The sequence below is a fragment of the Anabas testudineus genome, chromosome 14 (assembly GCF_900324465.2).
Source record: "Anabas testudineus chromosome 14, fAnaTes1.2, whole genome shotgun sequence".
NCBI lineage: Eukaryota > Metazoa > Chordata > Actinopteri > Anabantiformes > Anabantidae > Anabas > Anabas testudineus.
The window spans coordinates 10,633,407-10,659,985 of NC_046623.1; the positions used below are offsets into that span (position 1 = coordinate 10,633,407).

The 26,579-nt window shown below is 40.3% G+C and overlaps 3 protein-coding genes across 4 annotated transcripts in view; 2 read left to right on the plus strand and 1 right to left on the minus strand.

The window, feature by feature from the left end:
• The window catches only part of ppm1e (protein phosphatase, Mg2+/Mn2+ dependent, 1E), a 37,132-nt gene extending 21,366 nt beyond the window's left edge, over positions 1-15,766 (minus strand). The window contains exon 1 of the mRNA XM_026372191.1: positions 14,478-15,766. Within this exon, the coding sequence (XP_026227976.1) occupies positions 14,478-14,662 (185 nt within the window). The 5' untranslated portion in view covers positions 14,663-15,766. The remainder of the gene's footprint in view (positions 1-14,477) is intronic.
• Positions 15,767-16,253: 487 nt separating this feature from the next.
• smg8 (SMG8 nonsense mediated mRNA decay factor) lies at positions 16,254-20,955 on the plus strand. Its single transcript, XM_026373226.1, has 5 exons — positions 16,254-16,897; positions 17,269-18,169; positions 18,326-18,471; positions 19,024-19,908; positions 20,237-20,955. Exons 1-5 carry the CDS (start codon positions 16,274-16,276, stop codon positions 20,447-20,449), a joined length of 2,769 nt encoding a protein of 922 aa, XP_026229011.1. The 5' UTR covers positions 16,254-16,273; the 3' UTR covers positions 20,450-20,955.
• A 2,319-nt stretch (positions 20,956-23,274) lies between these two features.
• Positions 23,275-26,428, plus strand: kcnj15 (potassium inwardly rectifying channel subfamily J member 15). Of its 2 annotated transcripts, none has more exons than XM_026369954.1 (2): positions 23,275-23,424; positions 24,654-26,428. In XM_026369954.1, the coding sequence occupies exon 2, from the start codon at positions 24,719-24,721 to the stop codon at positions 25,739-25,741; it is 1,023 nt and encodes a 340-aa protein (XP_026225739.1). In that variant the 5' UTR covers positions 23,275-23,424; positions 24,654-24,718; the 3' UTR covers positions 25,742-26,428. The 2 variants fall into 2 exon arrangements, with proteins under 2 accessions (XP_026225739.1, XP_026225738.1); XM_026369953.1 differs by having other exon boundaries at positions 23,276-23,452.
• The last annotated feature ends 151 nt before the right edge of the window (positions 26,429-26,579 follow it).

Sequence of the window (26,579 nt, forward strand, 5' to 3'; positions counted from 1 at the left end):
TTCATTTTTTACCTTTAACTGTGACATTTTTGAACTGTGTAACAAATGTATGGTTTGTGATATGGCCAGCAGTTTTAATTATTTCAGCATTATTTATGAGAAAGGTCTAAAAACAGCAATATACAGGAACCACAACAGCTGTTGCCATGGAGAAGAGGCCAGTCGGTGATCAGCTGGAGCAGTAGCACATTAAATATGACTCTTCGATATAGCTGAGAATGATATCCAGTGCCATATCTGCTAAATTCATGCAAAACCGACTGAATTTAAAATTATTTAAATGCATCTTTGGAGTTGTAGTTAACTTCCTCCTTTAGTTTTTTCATGTTCACAGTTGTGTTACTGTAATAACACAGATTATAGCTGCTTTATCAGCTCTTTTTTTTTAATAATCTCTTCAGTAGCACTTTAAGCTCAGCTTCAGGATGAAAATAAACCTCAAGATGGATAATTTTAGATGTTAGTTCTGTTTTCATCTGCAAAATAGTCTAATTTATTTCTGCAATTCAACTATTTTATACCTTCTAAACATTATTAATGACATTAGCATCAATATGGGTGGGTGTGGTTGATGTATAATCAACTGATGAATTGATTTATTGAGGTAATAATAAACAGATGAAATGATTATGGTACTCCACTTTTTATCACACCTATGTTCTGATTTGACAGCGAAGCAATTGCATTTTGGTGACCTAAGCTTGCATCTTGCATCAGACTCAAATTTAAATATTCTCCAGAGGAGAACCCATATTACACACACATTTTCTGACCTTCATGCTTTTTGAGGAGGTGCCCCATCTTTCCTATTGAGCAGCTTTTAAATTCATCTTTTAAGGTCACACATATCAAGGATCATGGACAATTTGCACTCAGTTCATTGGTCACCAACATTATGATAACCTTGTGTGAACAAAAATGCCTAGACACTTTGAAGCAGCAGTTTGTGCATGTCTATCCATAAAGCTGTAAGAGGGAAAAGAGGACAGTGCACACTTTTTAAGGTCACTGCACTTCCAAAAATGGGGCCTCTCCAGAGCTGAAATTAATTAAGGAGCCTGTTTTAGAGACATCAGTGTAAAAGCTGGAAAGACTGGTGTTTCTCCATTCTTCTCTCAATCCAGTGTTACAGTGTTATGAACCACAAACCAACAATGAAGTAGTGCCAGAAAGAGATGATTGCTACTGAGTCATAAAAAAACAAACTGTCTAAAAACAGACATTTATCTATTAATCTGTTGGCTAACTGATTGATTCATTGACTGATGGTCAAAGTTCTAAATTAGGCTAAAAAATAATCAAAAGCATAATAGTCTAGAAATAGCTATCATGCTATTGCAGTGCAAAAACAGGGGAGACTGTTTATTTTCTGTTTCAAACTGACTGTTAAAACAGGACACATGACCGTTTCATAACTCTAACGGTGTGTTTATTACTGGAACTGTGACGACAAAGGTCCACTAAGCTCAACAGGTTCTTATTTTAACTCTAAACCTAACTAAGCTTTTTGTGGCCAAACCTAACCAAACTGTTCCATAACCTTAACTGTGCGTTTAATATTATTATTAATAACAGCCTGCCCACCATGAGGAATGCCTCTATGCAAGTGTGGGGAGAAACAACACATGGCTGTTTAGGCTGCACTAGTCTACCTGTTAGATGTAGAGAGCCTAGATATACAAAGAAAATTGCATCCAAATTCCCACATTAGTTAGTAAAAAACAGTTAGTCATATGTCTTGCTTCATGTGTCTAGATTGGACTGTCAGTAACACTGTTATTGTTTTATTTGTCTGTCAGGCAGAGAAGGCTGAACGCAGTAGGCATTTGTAGAAAGCAAAGTGGAAAAATGACTTTAGAAGACAGAGCTAGTGAGTTTTATGGTTATGAATCAAACCAAGTTACAGTCATAAAAGTAACCGTGCTGCTGCACTGGGAAGTTTGCATAGGTGCTGTTTTGTTTTTTTTTTTTGGCTGTGCTCACAAATTAATCATTAGTTAACTTTGTTAAATTTTTCATTTCTTAAAGTAACTGTAGTTGATTCTGAATTGTCCACAATTACAAAAAGAAAGCATCAGAAACACAAAAGAAGATAAAAGAAAAGACGTTGAATCTCTACAGTCTATAACATACACACATTTTCAGTAAAATAAAATCCTTGTTGCAGTTCGTCAAGAGTTACAGAACACATTATACAAATGTTTTCACAGGCTGAACGTGGTGTAAAATCAGTGGAGTGTTTCTTTAGGCAGCAACATTTGTTAAATGAAATGTGCATCTTGCTGGAGCAGCATAATAGTTTGTAACACATGACAAAAGGGCTGCAGTTTTCAAGTCCTAGTGTTGCATGTGTGGAGTTTGCATATTCTCTCAGTATTTGCATGGTTTCCCTCTGGGTGCTTGGTTTTCCTCCCACAGCTCTGGTGAACAGGAGACTCTGAAATACTCACGACTGTGAGTTTGCCTCAGCCTTGTGATGGACCATCCCTAATCTTTGTCAGTCCTCCCTAGAGCATGTTTGGATAGTCTGAACTCCCCAGTCATAGCAGGGTGTGACACATGAAGCACATTAAGTACATGAAGCACATTAAGTACTTACACCTCAGGACCATGAACAATCCATCTGATAATTGTCAACATATTTCAGTCTAGCCAAAGGTGGACAAACATATAAACATATCCCTGCACATTTAACTATGAACACACAAAATACAACCAATAAATAAGCAAAATCAGACTGAATAATGAAGTGTGCTCCACCTATTTAGCATTTAACAGGACATTATCAGACTTTATTTATTCTGATTGATTAATTGTTTGGTCAATATAAGATGTCAGGGAATTAAGTTGTTCTAGTCAGTCCCCAAACCCCAAATATTTTATTTTAATTAGTATATGTTAAGAAAGAAAGAAATGCTAGAAATCCTGACATATAAGTAGCTGCAACCAGTAAATGACTAATATGAACAATCAATTACAAAAATAGCTGGTGATTAACTTAATTGATTGACTTATCAATTAACTTAAGGAGACGTACATTAATTATCCTTCAATAAACACAATTACTTAACAGGATTTGACTACTAGTTTTATTCTAATGCCTGCCTTGGCACAATCAGAGTGTTCATTAGTATATAGATGTTGCAGAGAGAAAGGTCACATTAGCACTCTTCTACCAGTTGGACAACACCGTGTGTATAAATCAAATACTGCAGGTTCGACAATTGCCAGTGGTGCTGGACATCACAGCAGTGACTGAGGCTGCCCTCTGTGGTAATCCCAGTGAGACACTCTGATTAAGGGATTACTGCTGCAGCTAACTTCAAGGGCTGGGATAGTCCAGACCACAGCTCGGCAGCACAGAGGAGGGGAAATTGTATGGATGATTGATAGAGAGCTTGGCCAAGCATGGATGAGGAAGGATGGATATAAAGCAGATACGCACTGTCATGGTCTTTGCAGCACTGACTTTTGTTTTGCAAGACTGAGTTTTTCTAAGATAGAATACCTCAAAAGTCATAGAAAAAATCCTTTAAGGAGAGACAGAGGAGAAACACAGAGACCCTGAAACAGTTTCAATTTTCAAGTGCTCTAGAAAGCCACTCAGTTACTTCCCAGGAGCCCCAGAGGATGTCTATCTCCAGAGAGATCAAATCTCCTGGCTTTACATTGCTCTGATTAAACAGTGAACAGCCAGATGGTAACGCAAACGCACTTTCTGTGCTGGAGCGTATGTTGACTTTCATTTAAAGCTTGGCCTGCTGGCAGTAATGCTTCTTCATGGAGAAAGACGGCTATCACACGAATGATATCACAAGAGACTGTCTGATGTTTTATATACATTGAATGTGAGGCCTGTATTCATTGTCTTTGTAACTAGTTCAGCTCAAAAGGAGGTCACTTCATTCTGAGACAGTGCATGTGGGACATCAGTGGATGGTCTGATTTGTCTGCTGTAAAGTGAGAAAATCATCGACCATTTGCTCACTGCAGACTTCTGAGCTCTGGATTGCAGCTTTATTCTGGTTTCATTACTGTGGTAACACACACAGTGCATTCCTCTATCACATAACACCTTGCCATTGAAGTGTCTGCTGAGGGTCTGACCTTTCATGTTCTAATTAAAGCAGAAAGAGGAACATATTGCCAGATATGTTCAAGAGGCTGCTCCATCAATGCAGCTTCAGCCTGGTGCTTGAAGGCTAATGGGACTCTCCTATTAAATGAAAAGCTTAGGGTGTCCTTCTAGAAACCAAGTCAGACAGCATCAGGGATCTTTGTTACATATCTCCATTAATCTTTCCCCTTCATTTCATGTTCCTTCTGTCAACTCCCCCCAATTTTTTTTTTTTTTTTGCACTATGCAATCTTTAAGTAAACACCACCTTTCAGGTTCACATCCTCCCTCCTTGCCTTCCAACTTGAAGACATTGCTATGTTGATAGTTCTGACTGAGCAAGAACATAAAGCTCAACAACACATAATCATATCTGTAGTTCTTCTCTAACCTTCAAAGGAAAATAGTGTGACATTTTGAAAAGCTTCTTTAGTTATTGGCACAGCTAGATGAGGACACTGATACCACTTTCAAGGTGTCAGGAAATAGTTTAATATTAAGCTGCAGCTAGCAGTCAGTTATTTAACTTAGTACAAATATATACAAATACAAATGAGATACGTGCTGATTAGTGAACTGTGGAGGTGTTGGTAGATTTTCTTTTACATTACCTTTATACAGAGTCAGGCTAGTTGTCCTGTTACCAGTCTTTGTGCTCAACTAAGAAGCTGTTCACAGAAACTTTACATCTAACAGACGGATGTGACAGTGTTATTACTCTTCACTTTAAACTCAGATGTGGACAGCAGGGCAGACTTTGGGTGTTGCACGGTTCCTTTCATTCTTCATGTTTGGTGTTGCTGTGAGTGCATGCTTTTCACACTTAACTGCCACAAATGTCAACACCACAAAGTCCTACATTGCCTGTGTAGTCTCCCTCAGTAAAAGCATTTGTGAGCCTTTTAGTAAATTATACCCAGTCTAATATGCTAGTGTAGAGTCTTGTTTCACTGCCACAGTATCATTATGTCTGAATACCCAAATAGGAAATGTCATAGCTGATACTGAGTGTGCTGTGTGTGTAGTATCAGCTATAACGTGATACGTGGTGCATCATTAATATATATTTTAGTAAATCATCTTGGCAAAAATATTCTTTGCTATTTTGAATTTAACGTACAGATATTAAATTAAACTATTAGTTTGTAGGCTACAGAATGTTTCACTCTTAGTGCCAGAGGTGCAAATATCCAGTTGTTTGGGAGAAAACTTACTTCATGTTGAATATATATTTTAGCAAAAACTATCAGATGAGCTTTATACACAGTTTGAACATTTTCCTCTCCAATGCAGCTGCTTTTTTCATTTCATTAGGAAACCTCAAAATCTCCCTCCCCAGTCTCTTTGTGAATTAGTATTCTGTGTTACTAGTGTTCTCCTTCATACGACCCTTTGTGATCACAACAGAATCATAAATACCGACATTTTCAAATGATGCACAAGTGGGACATTCAACACGATTATTATTCCTACGGGGTGTGAGTGATAAAATGCGTTCTTCTGTAACGGAGCCATGTTAGCCAACTCCAACTTACAAGAGATTGTTCATAAGAGACAGCGTAGTCCCCAGCCTATTACTCATAAACCAAATGTAGGCCTGTATGTGTATTCTTTCACTCCACAGAAGTCAAACTGTGCGCAGGAAACACACATGCAGCTTAAAACAAAAGCTGCCTGCCAAGATGTGACCTTAATTATTGGAGGACCAACAAATTGGCTAAAACAGCAGGTATTTGGGGCAGTAATAATGGGGTAAAAGGCCAAAAAAGACACACAGAAAATAGAAAATCTTATATTGTATTGCTATTTAGTTCAATTCTCATTAATCAGCATTAGCTTCCATAAGAAGGTTTTTTATTTGTCATCAGATTCCATGCTGTTACTGCTCAAATTATTATTATTTATTGGTATTTATTGTTCATTAATTAAACTGTCGTTTAACTGTACAGATTGCTCTATTTTGCTGCAGCTGAAAAGGTCACTAATTTTGAGAAGCACCATTTACATGTGAAAACAGCCCCTGGAGAGTGGGAGTGATAAGAGTGTGTGGGCAGGTGGACGTTAATGCTGCTATGCACTTCTGTATTGGCAGTATTTCCTCTCTCCGGTGCAGCATCCTACTTCTGCTTGATGGCCTGAGGGAAGTCCTCATTAATAAAGCCCTTGAGAGGTTTGCTTGTTCCAAACAAAGCAAGCCTGTCCTTGAACCAGTGTAGAGGACATGACTAATAATTGCTGAGGTTTGCCCTGCCAGGAAGGGATATGTCAGTAACTGAATGTTAATGTTGATTAATAAATCGCAGTGTAACAGGGTGGTAGCAACAGCTTTACTATTGCCTAAAGTTAAAAAAAGTACAACAGGATGAATGTTCACAGGGATGGACGATCAGCTCTGGCCTGTTTTTGTGTTACGATCAGGTCAGTACAAAACTAACACTACACACAAGGTTAAAAGCTTAGCAGCCTTTTATTTACACTTTTTGTGGCTTTCACAAAAAGCCTTTGCTATACCTTTAATGAGGAAGTACCATACTGTGAAAATTATCTGATCTCTCAGTGCTCTGCTGCTGAACGCTACAGAGTCTGTCTGGTTAGTTCAGTTTGACCATTTGACATTAGTGATGCCCTTTACTCTGGTGAATGTTTGATGGAAGCTTCTTCAACAAGCTAAGCTGCAACTTAAGATGCGTCCATGCTTCATAATAACAAGGAGACATTAGTCTGAAATCAAGTCCAGACCAGCACGGCTTTAAAACTTAAATAGAGAGCAACATAGTAGACATAAACAGATCATGTGTTTTGCACTGGATTGTACAAATTAGCTAGTTACATACACTTATCCTGTGGCCATATGACTCCTATTCACAGGTTTATTAAAAGAATATTTAATGTAACAAAAAATAATACTTCAAGTGTAATTATTACTCATATGATGAACACGATTAAAAAAAGACTGCATAATAACATAGTACAGGCAACACCACAGTCCTTGATGATGCCGCAGTTGTACAGTCTGAGGTTTATCCTTTAATACACCCGTCACGAGCAGCTCCTCTAACACCACCCACTCTTGTAATGGTGCCTGTGTGTGTGTGTGTACATGCATTTATGTGTGTACATGCTTGAGTGCATCATGTGTGCTGAAGGAAGCCGGATCTACCCCCTAGTTCTTTACAGCTGTGGGAGACATTTCTATTTAATGAGGTCTAGAAAGGCTCTCCCCTCAATTACTATCTATCAGCTCTCAGTGTGTGTCTGTGTGTGTGGAGGGTCATTTAACCCTCTTAGTTCTCTTCAATTCATCATCAATTCACCAACAGTCAATACAAACAGACAGCAATATCAGGCTAATGCCAGATATTCTTATTCTGGATAAATACAATTGTGCATTAAATGTATATTTTGGTTCACATTGACAGAATGGGTGATGCTGAGATCAGTAAAGGTCACAGTCAATGTACTCAAAGCAGCAACACTGTCTTTAAAGTATCAGCGTCTTAAATCCATAGGCCACCGGGATGACACGCTGTTAAATTAACTTTTACCTTCATTGTCTCTCACGAAAACACATGGTGTATCACATTTAAGCACACCGAATGCATTTCCTGTTGTTGTTGTTGAATGTGTGCCTTTGTTCTCACATTATTGTCACTAATGATTGATACAAAAATAGCGTGAAACCAGTGATGGGATGTGAATTATGCTGCCCACATCCTCACACACATGCGTGTAAAAAAAACAAACTTGAATCTCCTTGTAAAAACACTGCCTCATTGTCCTGATAGAAGCTGAAGAAAATTCAACAAGGTGCTTTTAAATGAATTTAAAACAACCTCCCATGAGGCTAGGTCGCACTTGTAGTAATCCAGCAGACAATCTGCACTTGGCCTAGTCATACACATGTTGCTCTGTGTACAAGGTCAAAGCGAAGCAAAAGTTGCAACTGGCATAGACTTTTCCTGAACATGCAAAACAAGAATCACCTGCTCAACATCAGAATTTTAAACTGCATAATGGCTAATATGTCAAATACATCCAAGCAGTAATCCTCAAAAGGATAGTTTATGTGTAAACGTATGTGCTAGCTAGATGATATCAGTGTTTTGGTTTTGCTGCAATCACATATCCAAATATCCCTTAGTTATTGGGAATTGGGAATGTTTATTACTCCACAGTGGTTTCCTGGAAATTACCGGATTTGATTGTATTACTGCTAAGATTGAATTATATTTTGATGTAACTGCCAGCGATGGTCTATTCACAGCTATTCTGCCAACATTTGGTGACAGTAGTTCTTTTTCTTCAGGTGGGACATTTTGTTTGTGTCACAAACTGCAGATCTCTCAGATTCTGAAATACAAATTAGAGGCTGACATGATCGCCTTTCCCTCACTCAGCTGCTCGTAAGTGCCAATGGAACAATACAATGTTAATATGACATTAGGTTGTACGTCCTAAATGCTACAAATTTACATTTGCTAAAATGTTCCAAATCAGACCACAGAACAGCTTCAACGCTCCCTGGCATCTCCAAGACTCTAAACTTGACTGGATGGATGAACATCATCATGATGTTGTATTGTAATGGTCATGGTGGACAGGGCTGTCTGAATGTTAAATTTAGTTGATCTGATGACTTTAAAGGTTACATCTGCTTCAAGGCCTCCTGTTCTGCATAGAAGCGTCCAGATTTCTTATGTTTCTCCCCTCAAGAGTTTACCTTTAATCTGTGCAATTTAATCTGATGCATCATCACTTCAGTGCCAGAGTGGAACCAAACATACTCATCGAGGGGTTAAAGGTTTGTGGAAATGTGTCAAAGGACACAGGCTTTGTAAAAAAATAACATTAACATACCTTTTCTGTATAACATCCAACAAGTACATGTGAAGGTTCTGTATAGAGAAGAAATGAAACCCAGCGGGAATTTGTTGCTAAATATTATTTAAATCATCAATAGGATTAGTGCATTTGATTTTATGGAACAGATGCTTGTGACTTTCTCTTTTTCAGTCTCAGTTTCAGAGGATATCTAGTATTAGCTGTCTGTTACAACTTTGGTTAAAAGTTTAGGTTTTGGAGATCTTTTTGTACCGTGGATTTAAACATAAAACCACTTTAACAGGTTCCCCTAGGCAGATTTCTTTCGCTTAAAAGTAAAAATGTGTTACATACGTCACAGTATTATGTGAGAGTCTACAACTCAGGTACCACTGGAATAACGGCGGCTTGTCTGCGTCTGCCAGATTGGTTTATATGTCCTCTTGTTTTGCACATACAGCGACATGCATTTAAATCATACAGTACTTTGGCGTAAACCCTCCACACATACTCCAAATCACAGTGTTTAGGGGGGAGTAGACCACATCCTCTTCTTTTCAGATGTAACTCCCAGCTGCCTGGGGGAAAATGGATTAAAACCTAATTGGCATAATTTTATCACACACACACAGACACACACACACACACAAACCCTGTCCACACCCCCAAACTCGTTCTAGCACACCAAGTGCTTCGCCCGCCCCCTATTAACACACACTCACACACAGAGGGGATCTCTCTTCTTGCAGAAGTCTATTATTAGCTGTTCAACCCAGAGACAAACTAATGACATGTTGGGATGAATCACCAGAGCTGCTGCCTCCAACTATCATTACACTCACAGAAAAGCTACAGTAGACAGCCATGTAGGATGCTGGCCACCACACAAACACACACACACACACACACACACACACACACACACACAAACACACACACACACGTAAACGATCAGTCTGCTTCATGACCTGCAGCAAAAGTTCTCATCCGTTAACCACTGAGGTCCAGAAGTTGGCAGGTGCTCTTGCATTGGCTCTGGTGTTGTGTACAGCAGAGTTATCAAACTGCCATATATAAAGACGTCTGACTGAAACACTCCTGCTGATGCTGTCTGCTGCATTCAGACTGACTACAAAAAGCCATTATTACTTCGTGCAAGGACGCCTGAGTTGTTACCATGACAACTGATGTATATGATGCAAAGAAGACACACACACACACACACACACACACACACACACACACACACAAGGTCTTGTCAGACAGTTTTGACATGTACATTTTCACTGTGTACTGTGTTCCCAAATGCACAGCAGGCAGCAGGTAATGTTAATGGAAGAATAAGTGATACTTTAGATCGTGTATCAGCTCTGAATGAGAGTTGACACTTGAGCTGTGTTCTCTGTAACACCTATACCAGAGAAGGAGTCTGCAGACTGCTACCACCTACTGTAGCAGCTCATTTTACACAGTAAAACGCTTAAAAAACAGCCAGAAATCTGTCTGTCTGTCAGATCTGCTGTCAAAGTGATGGGACCAAATCCTGCATCTTCTTCCGTGCGAGTTGTTTGTCTTTCAGGGTTCTTGCTTTTCCTTTTTTCAAGATGCTGTGTAAGAACTGACCATTTGACATGAAATACACTGTGAATACGTCAAAGAAGATAAAGAGAAACATTATCGTTGATTCAGAGTTGTGTTTCTGAATGTAATGAATCAACAGTCACTTTCTTTTATGTCACTTTTTGGTCTCCACCACCTCCTGAAGGGTTTATTTGGCCCGCTGGGCTAACTAAGCAAGTAGTGTACAGCGGGTTTGTAGAGCTTTTTTAATAAAAACAGTTACTTACTGTAACAAAACCTATGCAATGATGGTTAGGCAATGAGGATAGGAGAGTGAACTCAATCAGGCTGTACAACTAAACATCATCATTATTTAATATATTGTTATAATAAAATATTGAAAATAGCACTGTGTCATTAAACTAAGGTAGGAAAACATGATTTGGGTTAAAGTAACTCCTTTGACAATATTACGGACCTTCATCACAACTTGGTTCAGTCTCGGTCTTGGTTAAAAGAAAGTTTTAACCAGAATTGAACTGGAAAAAAATGATCTCCCACATTGACAATTGAGCCTTTGTTGACACGTCCGTGTCCCCACATTCAACCTTCTGCATGTTATTCTCAATAATTATGTCATATAAGAACCTTTGCTCTCAACAGTTTAGAACTACTACAGCTTTGTTACATGAACATAAACATATGCTTTTTTGCCATTTTCTGATATAACAGTCTGGGATATTCATGTTCTTTAGAAGACGATTCCTTGTGATTTCGGTGAAACTCTGACCTCTAGCATCATATCACACTGTAATAGCTCAGAAATCCTGTGGGGAGAACACACAAAAAACAAATGTGTGTGCAGCTGGAAGAGCTCGCTCCTTTGTAGGGTCTACCAAGATAAACTGCTCCATGTACAGTAGAAAAGCCAACAAGTGATTCAGCAGCTCCAACAAGCCAAATGTACAAGTCACTACCTTGTCCAGAAAACAGAGACGGAGAGATATTTTACAAAGCAAGCTTTGGCGGTAAGCTGCAGTTATTTTGGTTAGTTTGGCTAATGGCTCTTTGACAAAGCCAGATTGGACGGACTCCATTGGAAGGACTGTGGCAACTTCAGCTTTCAGCCAAACTTGGTCAGGAGCAGCAGCAACACTAACATGAGGAATCACACACCAACATGGCTGGTTTCATGCACTTTGGAAAGCTGTCCACTAAAAAAGGACAGCAGAAGTGGCGCCAGCAGAAAATGTTCATGGGGTGGCTGTATGGGGCCAGTGAAAATCTTAGGGCAGCTCACCATCCCATGTTCTGATTAATAATAATAATCCACATTTTATAATTTCATTATCTTGTATCATAAAAATATTTGGGGCATTTGTAACAAGCCCAACTGCAGAAAAGTCTAAATGTAAAATCGGTGAGTTATTACGATTTGAAGTGTGGCTCCATATCCATTTATGCATTAAGAGGCGTGGATTCCCTGATCCAACATGGCGGCCGAGGTGACGCATTGGCATCAATGGACATGATCTAACAAGCTGCTAGCGTTAGCGTACCGCCGTGTCTGTGACAGGCAGAGAGAAGTTACAACGGAGAAGTCGGTGGGAAAATTAGAGAATTAGGTGAGTGGATTAATGAATAAAGTTTACAAAATGTCTCAATTTAATTAAATTTACGGCTTAGACTTAGTGCACGCCTTTTGCCGCATTAGCGCCCCCACAGGTGGAGGTTGGAATTGAATATCCTCATTGTAAGCGAGCGCCTCAGTCAGTAAGAAACAGGGATGTATATTTTACTCATGACTTACTTGTTAACTCATGGTTTAGTTATTTATTTATTAAGTTTTTCATTCATGTCTTGATTGAAGATTGCTGTATGGTTTGTAAGAAATGAATATGATTTATTAAAGGGGGTGGGGGAGCTTCTCTGGGGGGTGGGGGCCTCTTGGGGGGCGCCATTGGCCAGCACCCAATCGCTGTCCGTGTTCATGCCTTGTTTTAGCTTTGTTCAACATCAGAAGGCGTCTATTTGTCAGGACGCCCAGAGACTTGTTAAAAAACTATTTTTGAACTTTCTGTATTTTCCAGTGGTGAGAGAAAGACTGAGATTGAATCTGAGTTACTCATGTAAAAGCAGAAATGCCCCAATGTAAAATGTAGGCTACTCCATTACAAATAAAAGTCCAACATGGAAATATGACTTGGGTTAAAATACTTGCCTATTATCAGCTAAATGTACTGAAAACATCACAAGTATTTACGATGTTAATTGATCATTTTGCTAAAGTGCAGCTACGTGAATAAATCTGGAATGTCATTTATATTTTGATCACATCTGCAAAGTTACCAATAACTCCAAATGTTGAATAAATGTGCATGTGTATAAAAACACAAAATAAGTATACTCATGTACAACAAGAATCCCAAAATTATACTTAAATATAGCTACTCTCCTAAACTGTTATTTTCCATTGGTTGGTTTAGTTCAGCTCTAGGACTTTTTCGACGTCTACTCGCGGATGGGGGAAATCAATACAATATTTAATCATGGATGAAGGGTACAGCTGATGGTGTTCATCAAGAAACAGTAGGCGCAGCAGTAGCTCCTCCGTAAATGTACATACTTCTGTGTATGAGGATTAGATAAACACATTCATCGAGCTGTAGGCATGTTTTAAATGTATGTTGAGGCTACAAACTGGATACTGGAAACATTATTGGTATCTATCTTCTCTTCTAACTCTCCTCCAAATAAGCATTTACTACAACACGCGTTAGTGTGAACACGTCCAATGGCACTCATCCTGTTCTCCTGCTTAGTGCAAACACCTGAAGGCACCACTAGTTGCTGTGCCCATCCTGCCACCAATGTGCTCTCCATCACTGCTGGAGGGCACCTTGACCTTCTGAGACACACACACACACACACACACCCTAATGGGCCTGTGTGCAAAGTCATTTACAGATATGCGTGCAGCAGTCCCCTTGCTACTCAGTGCCCTAGATGAATCCCTCCACTCTGTTCTTCCCAGCACAGTTTCTGCACCTATTTTGGATTCAAAACCAGGCCAGGCAGCAGAGCTCAGGGCAGAGCTCATCTCAGTTTCACTGTTTCTGCCAAGTTTGTCCATGTCTTAAACGCCGGATCCATCAGAATGTAATTCAGCAGCTGTCAAATAAATGTCATGCATATTGTAATTCGAGCATCCTTTGTCAGTAAAATGTATGAATTTGCATCTGGAGTTTGCTTTCCTAATGAAGCAAATAGCCTCTTTAAATACAGTTGATTTAGATCAGCTACAGTCTTGATTTGAATAAACGTAATGAGAATGAATTTCATTAACTACATATACGTCCAGAAAACTGCATTCCAGTCTGTGCCAATTGATTGAGCGTCTTGGATTTTACAGTTTAAAGATCAGTCTAACAAATGAGGCTAATAACGTAACCGGTGAGGTTATTTTTAGCCTGCATGGAGATGCGCTCAGCAGTGATGGCGATGGCGTCCTCCTCCTCCTACACCACGATGACGTCGTGCTGTTACGCAAAACCAGGGGTTCACCTTTTGTAGACCTCCAGCTCTGTCACCGCTGGCGTAAATGTGTGGCACGATATGGCAATCATAAGTCATGCACAGAAATGTAATACAGCTCAATACAACACAGCCCTGGTCGAGGCAGTGCCGGCGGGTGTCAGCTTTTAATTTCTGCTTTTGCTTTAATTCCACATTTCAATAAAGACACTGTGCTGGACACACCCATCGTGGCATGAAGCAGGTTGCGGGCATCCTGCGAGGCGGCCAGCGGGGATCCCGGTGCTTATCGGATGTGGACCCAGCCAGGGTCGCAGCCCGTTCACCTTATAGCTCCCCCACTACACACTGACGATCAAACACAGCCATTTAACTGCTGCAGCTCATGTGAAACATTAGACACACGGACATAACAAGATGCCATGACAGAAAGTGGACACTTAACTATTTGTACAGGTGCTGGAGACACAGGTCCAGGCATTCCCCTTCCACCTCCTCTTCAGACACCAGGTCCGTCAAAGGGCGCATCGGCAGCGGGTCGCTCTCCTGCAGAGGCATTCTCATCTCCCGAAGAAAGAGCTCCAGGAACCGTCGGAAGGTTTTCTCCTCTGCTGTAGAGCCGGCCATCATTTCTCATTCCTGGACAGACAGAGACCGCTCCGCCCGTCAGTAGACTAAGTTGCCGGGCTAAGAAGAGAAGAGTCAGCACACTAACCGAACTAGTTGGACTGTCAGTACACTACCAGGCTACCTGACTAAATGTGTACTACCGGAGGAGCAGGGCTGTCGACTACCAGTGTGTCTGAAAACAGCGGACCTGAGTGGATAAGTGGACCCTGGCGCCTATGATAATACTACTGGACGAGCTGTCAGGAGCTGGACTGAGCCCCCCATTCAGAGCCGTGCGGGAGCGCGCACCGCGTTATCAGGGATTTCAGATGATCAGAGGGCGGTGACGTCAGGAAGAACGCACAGTCAGGGACGCGCACGTAGCGCTGGCTCCAGTCTTCTGACGTCTGAGACCTTTGTCGAAAGGTTAATGTTAGACACCGAGACTATTTCCCTATAGATAAGTGTTTCCCTGTACGCTCGTCTGAACCCAAGCATAACCAGCCGTTGTATTCTGCTGTGGGAGGCTGTAACTTGTGTTGTCAGTTTGTATGATCAATGGATGAGTGACCCCAGGAAGAACATAGTGTATAACATACAGTATTTAGTGTGGATCAAATCTGCACTCAAGCTTTTATATGATGTTGGTTCCTAACTAATTGTTTGTTATTTGATCAAAACGTTGTATGCTACATGTACATGTTGTGTTATAATTGTGTGTATTGGAAAGGTGTCTCTGGAAAAGAGGCTGCTAACCTCATGGGGATTTATCTGTTTTAAAAAAGGGTTAAATAAAAACTGTGGCATTCATATTTATTGTAATTTTGTACAGGACTACTACCTGAAAGGCACGGTGCAGGAGATGGGACTTTTGCAGTCAACTCATTGCTACAGTAGCTTGATTAATAGATTAGAAATTTAATCAACATGTTAATTAATAATACAAATAAGTTGCTGTTGTTTCTCACAGTATATTAAATACTCAGCATCACCTTAACCAGCTAAAGCAATGAAATTATACTTCATACAGGAAGACGTTAGTAACAACAGTCTAATAATGAATTACAAAAGATACAACAATCAAATCTGTGTATAGACAATACTATTAATATTTAAATTAGAAAATATTCCACGCTTTTAAACATGCAATATCTCCAATCTTCTGGAAAAGATTATTTATTTTGTTGGACAAAAATAAATATTATTGATTTGATTTTTTCATGCATACCAATAGTTTGATGTATTTACATAACAGCACAATTTTGCATACATAATACCTATTTTGAAAATGATTTCAATCGTTATTATAGGTCTCCCAGAAAACATGCATGTGCTTAAGATTATCATAGCGCATATTGTACATATACAGTATATGCTGTATACATAACTATAGGCTTATTTTTTTTGTTTAATTGTTTTCGATTTTCATCTTTTTATTAATATTGGTTTTAACATTCAACATATTTCGGCTACATTCATTACCTGTTCATCACGTACTTATATTTAATGCAGAAGAAACACATTTAGATAACAAAAGGGAACTCCAAAGCGGATGTTGTATCTACTCGGACGTTTTAGTTGACGAACCCGGAAATAAGTGCATCGTTGTTTTTAGTCCGTTGATTTTTCAACATGAAGGAAGCAAGTATGGCTCTCCCAGTGAGCATGGGAGCTCTGCTTCAGTCGGATCTCCTGGAGGACGCTGCTTACCGGGACGATGGTTTATGTGTTGTCGGTGTTTTCGGTAAAAGCAATATGCAGCCGGGGCCGCTGAAAGAGTCTCTTATCAACACTCTGGCGGACAAACACATCTTCTCGCTGTTCGGCGGAACGGAGGACGGTGACACCGCAGACAGCCACATCCAGGCTTTCTACAACCAGGAGAACCGGGTGCTGTACCTGCTTCTCTCCTCCGTCTGCGACAGCCGGCAGCTGCTACGGGCCTGTCAGTCAATGAGCACCGGCACCAGTCACTCCGACGCCCACGACTTCTGGAAAGGCCTCGACAGACAACACTGTCTCCACCTGCTCTACATGTTCTCCGTGTGCCACGTCCTGCTGCTCGTCCACCCGAACCAGACCTTCGACGTGAACTACGACCGGCTCTTCCGAGCCCTGGACGCCCTGCGGCAGAAGGTCCTTCCTCTGATTCGAGCTGCCATCAAAGAATGCCCGGTGTCCAAAGAGTGGAAGGTGAACTGTCGGCCCTGCCCTCCACGTCTGCTCTTCGTTTTCCAGATAAACGGCACTCTGAAGGTTTTTATTTTAATTAAGTACAAAAATAGTTATGATCAGCCTTGCATATTTTATCATTTTTATTGTCATGTAAAACCTGCAACCATGCAATGGTCAAAGGGGCTGTCAGGGATGCCAGGGCCTCTCACGAATACAGGTGATCAGAAAGGTCTCAGTAAGTTCCCTTCTGCCTATCATCTCAGAAATACTCGCAACATTTGTTGCTCAAGAAAACTAACAGAAACAACACACAGGCATCCAACAGGCACCGTTCTTACTAACTAAGTGTATTTACATTTATTTATTTATTATATTAGAATTATAACCCTGACAACAGATATTATCACATAAACACATTTGACTTTCCACCTCTTTTTATTGTTCTTCTAAAGGTTGCAAATGGATCAGAGTCTGGAGGAAACCCTGACAAGCCCAAAAAGCACTCTCCCAGGAGGAGGCTGCAGCATGCCCTGGAGGACCAAATTTATCGCATCTTCCGTAAAAGCAGGGTCCTGACCAACCAAAGCAGCAACTGCTTGTTCACAGTGCCTGCCAACCAAGCATTTGTGTATGTGATACCAGCTGCAGATGAAGACCCTGTGGGCACCTTGCTTGGTCAGTTGCGTGCCAACTGCATTTTGGGTGATCAAGACTCTACTCCATCAGTGTCAGGGCCGAGGCGTTATCAGCAGATGCGACGCTCAGCTCGGCAGTCCAGTTTTAGTGGTGACTCAGGCGGTTTATCAGGAAGCGGTCAGCTGGTGGACTGTAGCTTGAAAGAATTTCTTTGGCAGCATGTAGAGCTGGTGCTGACCAAGAAAGGTTTTGACGACAGCGTCGGGCGCAACCCTCAACCTTCACACTTTGAGCTGCCCACTTACTCCAAATGGGTTCAGGTTGCCTCCAGACTTTATCAAGTCCTAATTAGCAACACAGAAGAAGAAATAGCAGAGCTAGCCACTAAGGTGCAGAGCCAGTTGAAGGTTTTGGAGGGTTTTCTTGACGCTGACACAAAGTTTTCTGAGAACAGGTGTCAGAAAGCTCTGCCACTGGCTCACAACGCGTACCAGTCCAACCTTCCTCATAACTACACCACTACAGTTCACAAAAACCAGCTGGCCCAGGCTCTGCGGGTATACAGCCAGCATGCTCGTGGTGTGGCTTTCCAGCGCTATGCACTACAGCTTCATGAGGACTGCTACAAGTTCTGGAGCAATGGCCATCAGCTGTGTGAGGAGCGAAGCTTGACGGACCAACACTGTGTTCACAAGTTCCACCTGCTGCCTCAGCCAGGTGAGTGCTCTTGCTCTACTTTCATTTTTTGATTGAAATGTGGTCAATGTAAAATACAAGGTGTATGATTCAGAAATGACTTGCACAGTGTAATCTCTCACATGTATCAAACTAATGACACGACATGCTCATAAAATCTGACTCTGCTTTCTGCAGGAGAGAAGCCAGACATGGATCGCAACCCACCCATCCTGAACCACAACAGCCGGGGGCGCTCCACAAGCTCCTGCAACTGTGGCAGGAAACAGGCTCCACGTGAGGATCCGTTTGACATCCAAGCTGCCAATTATGACTTCTTCCAGGTCAGGATTCACACAACACAGTCGCTCTGAGGACCGCAGCAGAGCAGCTTTGCAAGTGGTCATATCAAATATCACGTGCAGCTCTGATTGGTCCAATGTAACACATGGACATCAGCAGTCAGTCAAACTGGCCATATTTGCAATTTATCTGTGGATGGTATTATATTATAATTATTATTTCTTTCTCCGTAGAGATCCAAATTATACAAACTTCATAATAACATTGTCTACCCAATGCAACCAGAAACTTTAAAATATAGGTTCACACTTTATTTCACAGTCCTTGTTCTGTATACATAATTACATATTTTGGAATGCATGATTTTTCTGCTGTCAATTAAATTAATTTTTTTTGAGAAATGTTAGTACAGACACATTTGATTTAATATCAGAAAAAATGAGAGAAATGAGAATGAGAATACCCCCAAAAACATTTCAACCTCGTAATAAGACGATGTGAATTACATATATTGTCACATTGTCCAGTTCTACATTCTGTATTAGTTTTCCCACTTATTTGTTAGAAATGTTTGATATTTCTGTTCTGAACAGATTCTGGAGGAGAAATGCTGTGGGAAGCTGGAGAGGATTGAATTTCCAGTTTTCCAGCCCAGCACTCCTGACCCAGCCCCAGCCTGCAACCAAGCTCAGCGACTGCCATGTGAGACCACGGGGTCTGGTGAGACAGAGAGACTGAAGGAGCCAAGCACTGCCCAGAGCCACACACCTGGAGACACCAGCCTCAGTCTGGCTCTCAGTCTAGGCCAGTCAACGGACAGTCTGGGGCCCTACGGGGATGGAGACTCAGCTGAAACCCAAGTCCAGCAAAAAAGGCCAAGTCTTGTAGATCGCCAGCCCTCCACTGTGGAATACCTGCCTGGTATGATGCACTCTGGCTGCGCCAAAGGCCTGCTACCTAAGTTCTCCAGCTGGTCACTGGTCAAACTGGGCCCAGCAAAGTCATACAACTGCCACACTGGTCTGGAACAGCCAGGCTTCCTCCCCGGCTCCTCCTTTCTCTTGCCGTGGGACTTGGTGATCCGTTCTCGATCAGAGGACGATACAGGACTTACAGAACCTCTGAATGGAGGCACATCCTCCTGGCCAGCCCCCAACAAAACATTAGTGGGAAAGAGAGGAAGCACTGGAGGTCTTGGTCGAAGTCGCAGGAGGGATGATATGGCTCGAGTCTTTGTGGGGTTTGAATATGAAGACAGCAGGGGACGACGCTTCATTAGCTCCGCACCTGATAAAATAGTGAAGGTTATGGGGCCAGGAGGTGCTAAAGATCCTGCCACCAGAGTGCTAAACACAGACATGCCACTTTACATCCCTTCCCCTTCTCAGGGCCGCGGCCTGAAGCCTCACTTTGCCCAGCTGGCTCGCCTTTTCATTGTGGTGCCTGATTCCCCGCTGGAGATTACTCTCAACCCACAGGTAAATTACTGCTTTTTGCACCACTTTGTCAAGGACCCTGTATAAGCTCCTATTGTTGGATTTCTCTTTAGTTCTATTTTCACATTTTAATACAGCTAATGGAGTGTCATGTTCACTGTGAATGTACTTACTGCTGCTACAGTTATTGGACTTCTCATTAATTAAAGCTAACAGTCAGAAATTGGAAATTTGAAGTGAAAGTTATATTTCGTTTTCTAAGCAGTATCATGCCAATGCTTGAATAGAAACATATTAATTAATTAATTAATTTATCACTAATACATTTCATTATTGCTAACATTGTTGTGTGTTACTCATGTGTTTTCAGGTACAGCCTGGTCCTCCTCCCTGTCCAGTTTTCCATCCAGAGCAGACCGATTTAGTGTTGCCGCCTGACAGTCTTTGGGTTTTGCGGTTCCCTTATTCATATGCAACAGATCGAGGCCCCTGTTACCCCCCCAAAGAAAACCAACCCCTCAACAACTACAAGGTGCTGCGAGGCATCCTCAAGGCCACCACTGCTAACCCTACACCACAATGACCCCTGCATGAACTTCACCTTCCTGAACCCAGTCTTAATTATTTACACCCCAAAAGACTTGGGACTAATTGGATTTACAATAATGAGCGTTGTATGTTTTTGGTTCCCACAGAGTTATTCATATTCATTTTTATCTTTTAGAGCATGATGAACACTTCTTACTAATGAAAAAAATTATTTAATAATGATAAGGTGACATTGACTCCTCTGTTCTTCAGTCTTGAATCTTTTCACTTGTTTACATTTTTTATAGGACTCAGCTCTGAATAATGCAGATCAGCAGAATTAGTGTATTCTGCTCCATATGCAGTAACTGAAAAGTACCAGCACACGCACCATACATCATTGGTTCACTGAGGATACTACTGCAACAATGACTACTACTTACATACCTAGATAAACATATCCAAAACGCTGGGTCCTGGAGTGGGACATGCTATTTTTTGTAAATTAAATCAATGAGTGGTCATTTTGTGTCTGTATAGTAGTATGAGTGATGTACAGTATGATGCTGAATACTCATTAATAAAATCTAAACTTTAAATGTCACTAGTTATATGATTATTATTGATGTACATCAGAAAATGAACCATCTCACATTGTTTAAAGACACAAAAGCTTTAGGTTTTAAAGCAGTGTACGGTGCTTTAAACATTTTGGTCACTAGGTGGGGCTGGGCTCCTTCATCTTGGTTAAACTTTTTAAAACGACTTTTACAGCTAAAACCTAAGTGAAACTCAGTGTTCCCAACAAAGAGATGGATTATATGGGACTGAGGGTTATATGGCACATGCATCTCCTCTTGTCAAATTTAAGATTGAATAATTTGGCATGACGTAGGGACGCTCACTCCACAGCAACATGCCTGATTTCATTAACTTAGTAATATTAACAGTGTTATATGTTCCCACAAATACTTTTTAAAGGTAATTATTAGTGTTTAAATGTGACATTTGACTGACGAACGTCGAATATGTTTGCTCACATATGACTTATTTTCCATGTTTCCACTGTATTAGGAGACAATTTAATGATAAACTTAACAATTCATATAAATATAAATATATAAAAAAGAGTCTACATGAATCAATATGTTTGGTATCAATTTTACAAACCAGACAGCAAGACTACCCAAAATAAGGGCACCTTCGTTTGACTTCCTATGTTGTGCTATTGCTCTTTGTCAGGTACTTTTGCAGTTCCCAGTTGATCAACTAGCTTTATTGCTGGCAACAGAGATATGCATGTATGCAAAGTGTGTTTTCTGATTATCTCTGTCTCTTAACATTTTTATGAAATTGTAAAGAACAACCACAAGAAATGAGAAATCAGCTGGTGATCCTATACCCAGCCCCATCTGTGTGTAAGCAGGAGAAGAGAAAGGGGGAATTAATTACAGCTTGTGTGGTGGAAAAGTGGCTTTAATAACACACACACACAGACACACACACACAGACTTCAGGAATGTGAATAATAATAATGTGGTTAATAACAAAGCTGCAAAGGTGTGCAATTCAAGGTCATAAAGTTAATTATGTCTACGACTTAAAAAAAACATTCAACACACAACATGCTGTATTTTAAAAGTTGTTGTCTGTGCGACTTATGCTTTTCAACTTAGTTTCAGTACATCCATTCATACCACCTACATGTCAACATGTCACTTCAAAGGATTTTTATATTTTAGGTGTCAGTGAAATTGCTCCCAGCTCTTCCACTTCTTCTGACCTTTCAGACTCTGTTTAGCTTTCACACCTCATCTAATACTTTCACTCCAGTCAACGCTTGAGCTCCTCTTATTGCTTAAACTTTGAATGACTCTTGACATCTTGTGTGTAGTGTTGTTTGGATGGTGCACAGATCTTGTTGGACAGTCTGATGGCGGTGGACTTAAAAGCCGCCTAAAGTGATTAAATGTAGCTGCCTCTGTGACAACTGTCCGGTGTGGTAAAAAGTAAAGGTCAAAGTTAGTCTGTTCTCTGAATAACAAATTCCAGTAACTCAGATGCTGAGGTAATACAATTTTTAATAAGACTGGATGGTCTGGCATTAAACCATTAAATGTTACAACAACTTTAATGGCTTAATACAAAATTAAGTTTTTAGTTTGATTGAGAAATTTAAAATATATGCTTTATGGAAAATTCTATGTGCCTTAAAACATCACCCCCCCACCCAACCAGGTCTGAATACCCAGTAAAACTTTAACTGTCTTTGTATTCACTTAATTCCTCTCAGTGGTGACACACCTTAAAATTGTAAACGTCATTTCTCATAATTTAGGTAATTGTTAAATAGCTTTAACTTGTGTACAGCATGAGTTATTTTTTAACAGTTTTTATTTTGCATTTTTACCCTAAGGGCTCAGATAAAGTGGTTGATGAACTTCATTTGAGTGTTCAACTTCATTCAGCTCTTATTTAATCTACATAATACAATACATAAATGCCACCTTGCCAACACTTGGACTGATACTTACTTTAACAATTGCAAAAGATGCAAATACTCATCATGTTAAGACACTGAAATGGTTTCCAGCACACACACACACTTTATAATCTTCATAGGTTTTAATTCTAATGTCAGACCGGAATTCAGTCAAACCACAACTTATTTGTATTGATATCAAAAGGGCCCTATGAATTCATAATGCCCTTCGGGGAATTATTAGGCACTAAAAGCAGTAAATCTGGGTGAGTATGTCAAACAATAGCAAACATAAAAGCAGCAAACTAAAGTATAAGCTTACAGAGCTGCTGTTCTTACCTGTGGAGAGGCAGGGGAGGTGGCAGAATAAAAGCCAACCCACATTTAGATCAGCGTTTACAGCTTGGCTTTGTCTCTCATCTCTGTTTTACCCTGATTACAGCTGTGCCAAAGTTCAGCCTTCACAGCCCAGGACAATAGGGGAAAGAAGACACTGAACTAACTTTAACTTACAGATTGTGTGTGACAAGTGAAGGCAAACACCTGAGGTAAATCAACAAAGCTGCACAATAGAAAGTGAGTAGAATGCATACTGTATTTACATTTATCATGCAATGATTTCTTTTAAAGGTACAGCTAATGATCTCAGGTTCCTGCAATTGTTCACTACAAGGTTAAATTTCAACTTGTATTAACAGTAAGACGTAACAGCAATTTGTGATAGCACTGTGTTGTTCAGACACTGTGTGCTGTACATCAAATACTGTGAAATATTTTAATCATTAATTGCGACTTTTTTGTAGTTTCTCATCTCATGTTCTTGTGTTTAATGCTTTGCTGTATCTTTTATTTATCGACTTTAAAGGAACATACAAAGTTGTTTCATGTTTAACACAATTTGACTTTTTGTTTTTTCTATATTTAACAACATGTCAAGTGTAATGAGTTATTATATTTATCATAATTTAAGTTATTACATTTAACATTTCTGTTTTGACATTACAAGATTAGTACATACTTTTAATTAAATTACATGAAAATAACCTAATGGATCATAGAGGTGGACTGTGCCAGTTTTAGATGAATCAGATTTTCTGTAACAGTGTTTTATTTTGTTATAAGTTGTGCTAATATGTCACTTTTGAGAAACATTTGGTTTGAATTTTATAATTAGCAGAAACATTAAACATTATAAACATTATATTTAACAGTTTTCACCACCTAGCAATCACCTTCAATACTACAACTGTAAAGAAAACATTTATAAAGCATGTCATCAACTGATGAGTAACTGGATAATAAAAACAGGAATTAATAAGACTGGCAGCGTTTAACCAATCAAAACTCTATGTTACTGTGAAAAATTTAAATACAAGTATAAAGGATGGATTACATAATAGGTTCACAGGTTTGATTCCCATTGCGTCAGCAGAGCACAATGTGAACAGTTTTCTGTGGAACTAGTTTGTTGGTAGAAAGTGTGGATTGTTCGGAGTAACCATTTCACAGCTCCTGGAAAGACAAGTTGAGCTCCGCATATTAAATTTCATCTACCTCTATTGTTCTGGGGTGAATGCAGAAATCTTAGATAGGCATCTCACAAACTGGACAAATACAACCACAACAAATGAATTTCACCTCGTGAGAAAGAGAGCAAATGTGCTTTTTTATTCAAATTACACTTTTACTCTATTTTATATGCACATAGACATTATTGTGATGTGTAACTGTTATATCTACAAGTAAGATGATAGTTCTTTTTTTGATCTTTTCTCAGTCTTTCTACTGGCGATGCCAAACTAAAACCTCTGGAGACATTATCAGTTTTTGTTGACACAGAGCATGGCCAACAGGAAGACAGAGGTTCAGCGAAGGATTGTTTCCAAGGACGGCCACAACAATGTGCGCATTGAAAACGTTGAAGGCATGGTCAGGATGTATCTGCATGACATCTGGACCACTGTGGTGGACATGAAATGGCGCTACAAACTCACTCTGTTTGCCTCCACCTTCGTCATGACTTGGTTCATTTTTGGAGTCATCTTTTACTTCATTGCCTTGGGCAATGGAGACTTTGAGGCTGGTTTGAATTCCAGCCACACACCCTGTATGATGAATGTGGAGACCCTCACTGGAGCCTTCCTCTACTCCCTGGAGTCACAGACCACCATTGGCTATGGTTTTCGTTACATCACAGAGGAATGTCCCCTGGCTATCTTCACTCTGGTGGCTCAGCTCGTCATCACTGGCCTGGCTGAAATCTTCGTCACGGGTGCATTTCTAGCCAAACTGGCTCGACCCAAGAAGCGAGCAGAGACCATCAAGTTCAGCCAGCTGGCAGTCATCTGCAGGCACCAAGGCAAACTGTGTCTGATGGTGAGAGTGGCTAACATGAGGAAGAGCCCTCTGATCCAGTGCCAGCTAACAGGAAAGCTCCTCCACTCAAATGTGACAGAGGAGGGCGAAAAGACACAAGTACACCAGAGCTCTGTTAATTTCCACATGGACTCCAGTGGCGAGTGCCCTTTCCTAATCCTGCCAATCACCTTCTACCATGTTCTGGATGAGCACAGCCCATTGGCAGGACTGAACGCAGAAAACCTTCACACTCGAGCGTTTGAGCTGCTGATCACTCTCAACGCCACAATGGAGTCGACGGCCGCCACGTGCCAGAGTCGCACCTCCTACATTCCTCAAGAGATCCTCTGGGGCTATGAGTTCAAGCCGGTGCTGTTCAGCACCACAGGTGGACGATTTGTTGCAGATTTCAAATTTTTTGACAAGGTCCAAGTGATAAACAATGCAGCCCTCCTCAGTAACAACACAGAGAAGCAAAAACTTGAGGAGGGTTATAAAAACGAATAGAGGACAAAGGTGTTATCAGTACTGTTTCATGAAAATGTGAGATTTTAGGCTTTGGTTTCAAACAACTTTGGACTTTGTATTGTTATAACAATTGTTTAAGTCCTATTTTTTATAACAATACTGTGACTTTCTGTTTTTGTACATCACATTTCTGTACATCTTATATCGATATATGTTTTTTTACCCAGTGTTTCCTCCTGTGACAGACTAATAGGTCAGCAATTGAAGGAAGAGTTGAACATTTTGTGAAACTGACTTGTTTGCTTTCTTTCTGGGAGTTAGACAAGATGGGATGTGGTTTATTCTCCATGTGACTGATCCAAACACATGTTAAACTTATTTTTGTTTTATTTTACTCCATTTGCCTAGAAATAGATTGACCGGTGGTGATACATATATAATGGTGGCATACCTGTTTGATGTAGAGGTTGAGGTTTTCTTTTGTAAATGAATGTTGCTTTAGTCTGGAAGAGTAAAAGTTGAATGTTCATTTTTGTGAAGGTTAAATGAATGGTATCTCAGTGCCAGTGAGCAATGATGCTGTGTAGAACCGGTGGGTTTTGTAAATGTGCATTTAATCAAATACTGTATAAAATAAAATTTTAAGATTCAATTTTACTCAAATTCCCAACAGCGTTTTAAGTTTATAATTGTAATTTACAATTGTTAAAGTCTGATGTTATGAGAGCAGTATTTTTGTGGTAATGGTGATTAATTGCATAAATAAGTGGCTACAAAGAATGAGCAGAAAGATGAATGAACTGAGCCCTTTGATGGCTAAACATGTTCAGCCAACAGATCTACCATCTGTCTGTCTTCCCAGCTCTTGTTGTGGCAA

Bases quoted from the DNA above. Each gene is read 5' to 3' on its own strand.
- smg8 (XM_026373226.1), top strand. From the start codon at position 16,274: ATGAAGGAAGCAAGTATGGCTCTCCCAGTGAGCATGGGAGCTCTGCTT. The intron at 16,898-17,268 runs GTTTTTATTTTA...GTTCTTCTAAAG, and splicing joins AGATAAACGGCACTCTGAAG to GTTGCAAATGGATCAGAGTC. The intron at 18,472-19,023 runs GTCAGGATTCAC...TGTTCTGAACAG, and splicing joins CCAATTATGACTTCTTCCAG to ATTCTGGAGGAGAAATGCTG.
- kcnj15 (XM_026369954.1), top strand. From the start codon at position 24,719: ATGGCCAACAGGAAGACAGAGGTTCAGCGAAGGATTGTTTCCAAGGAC.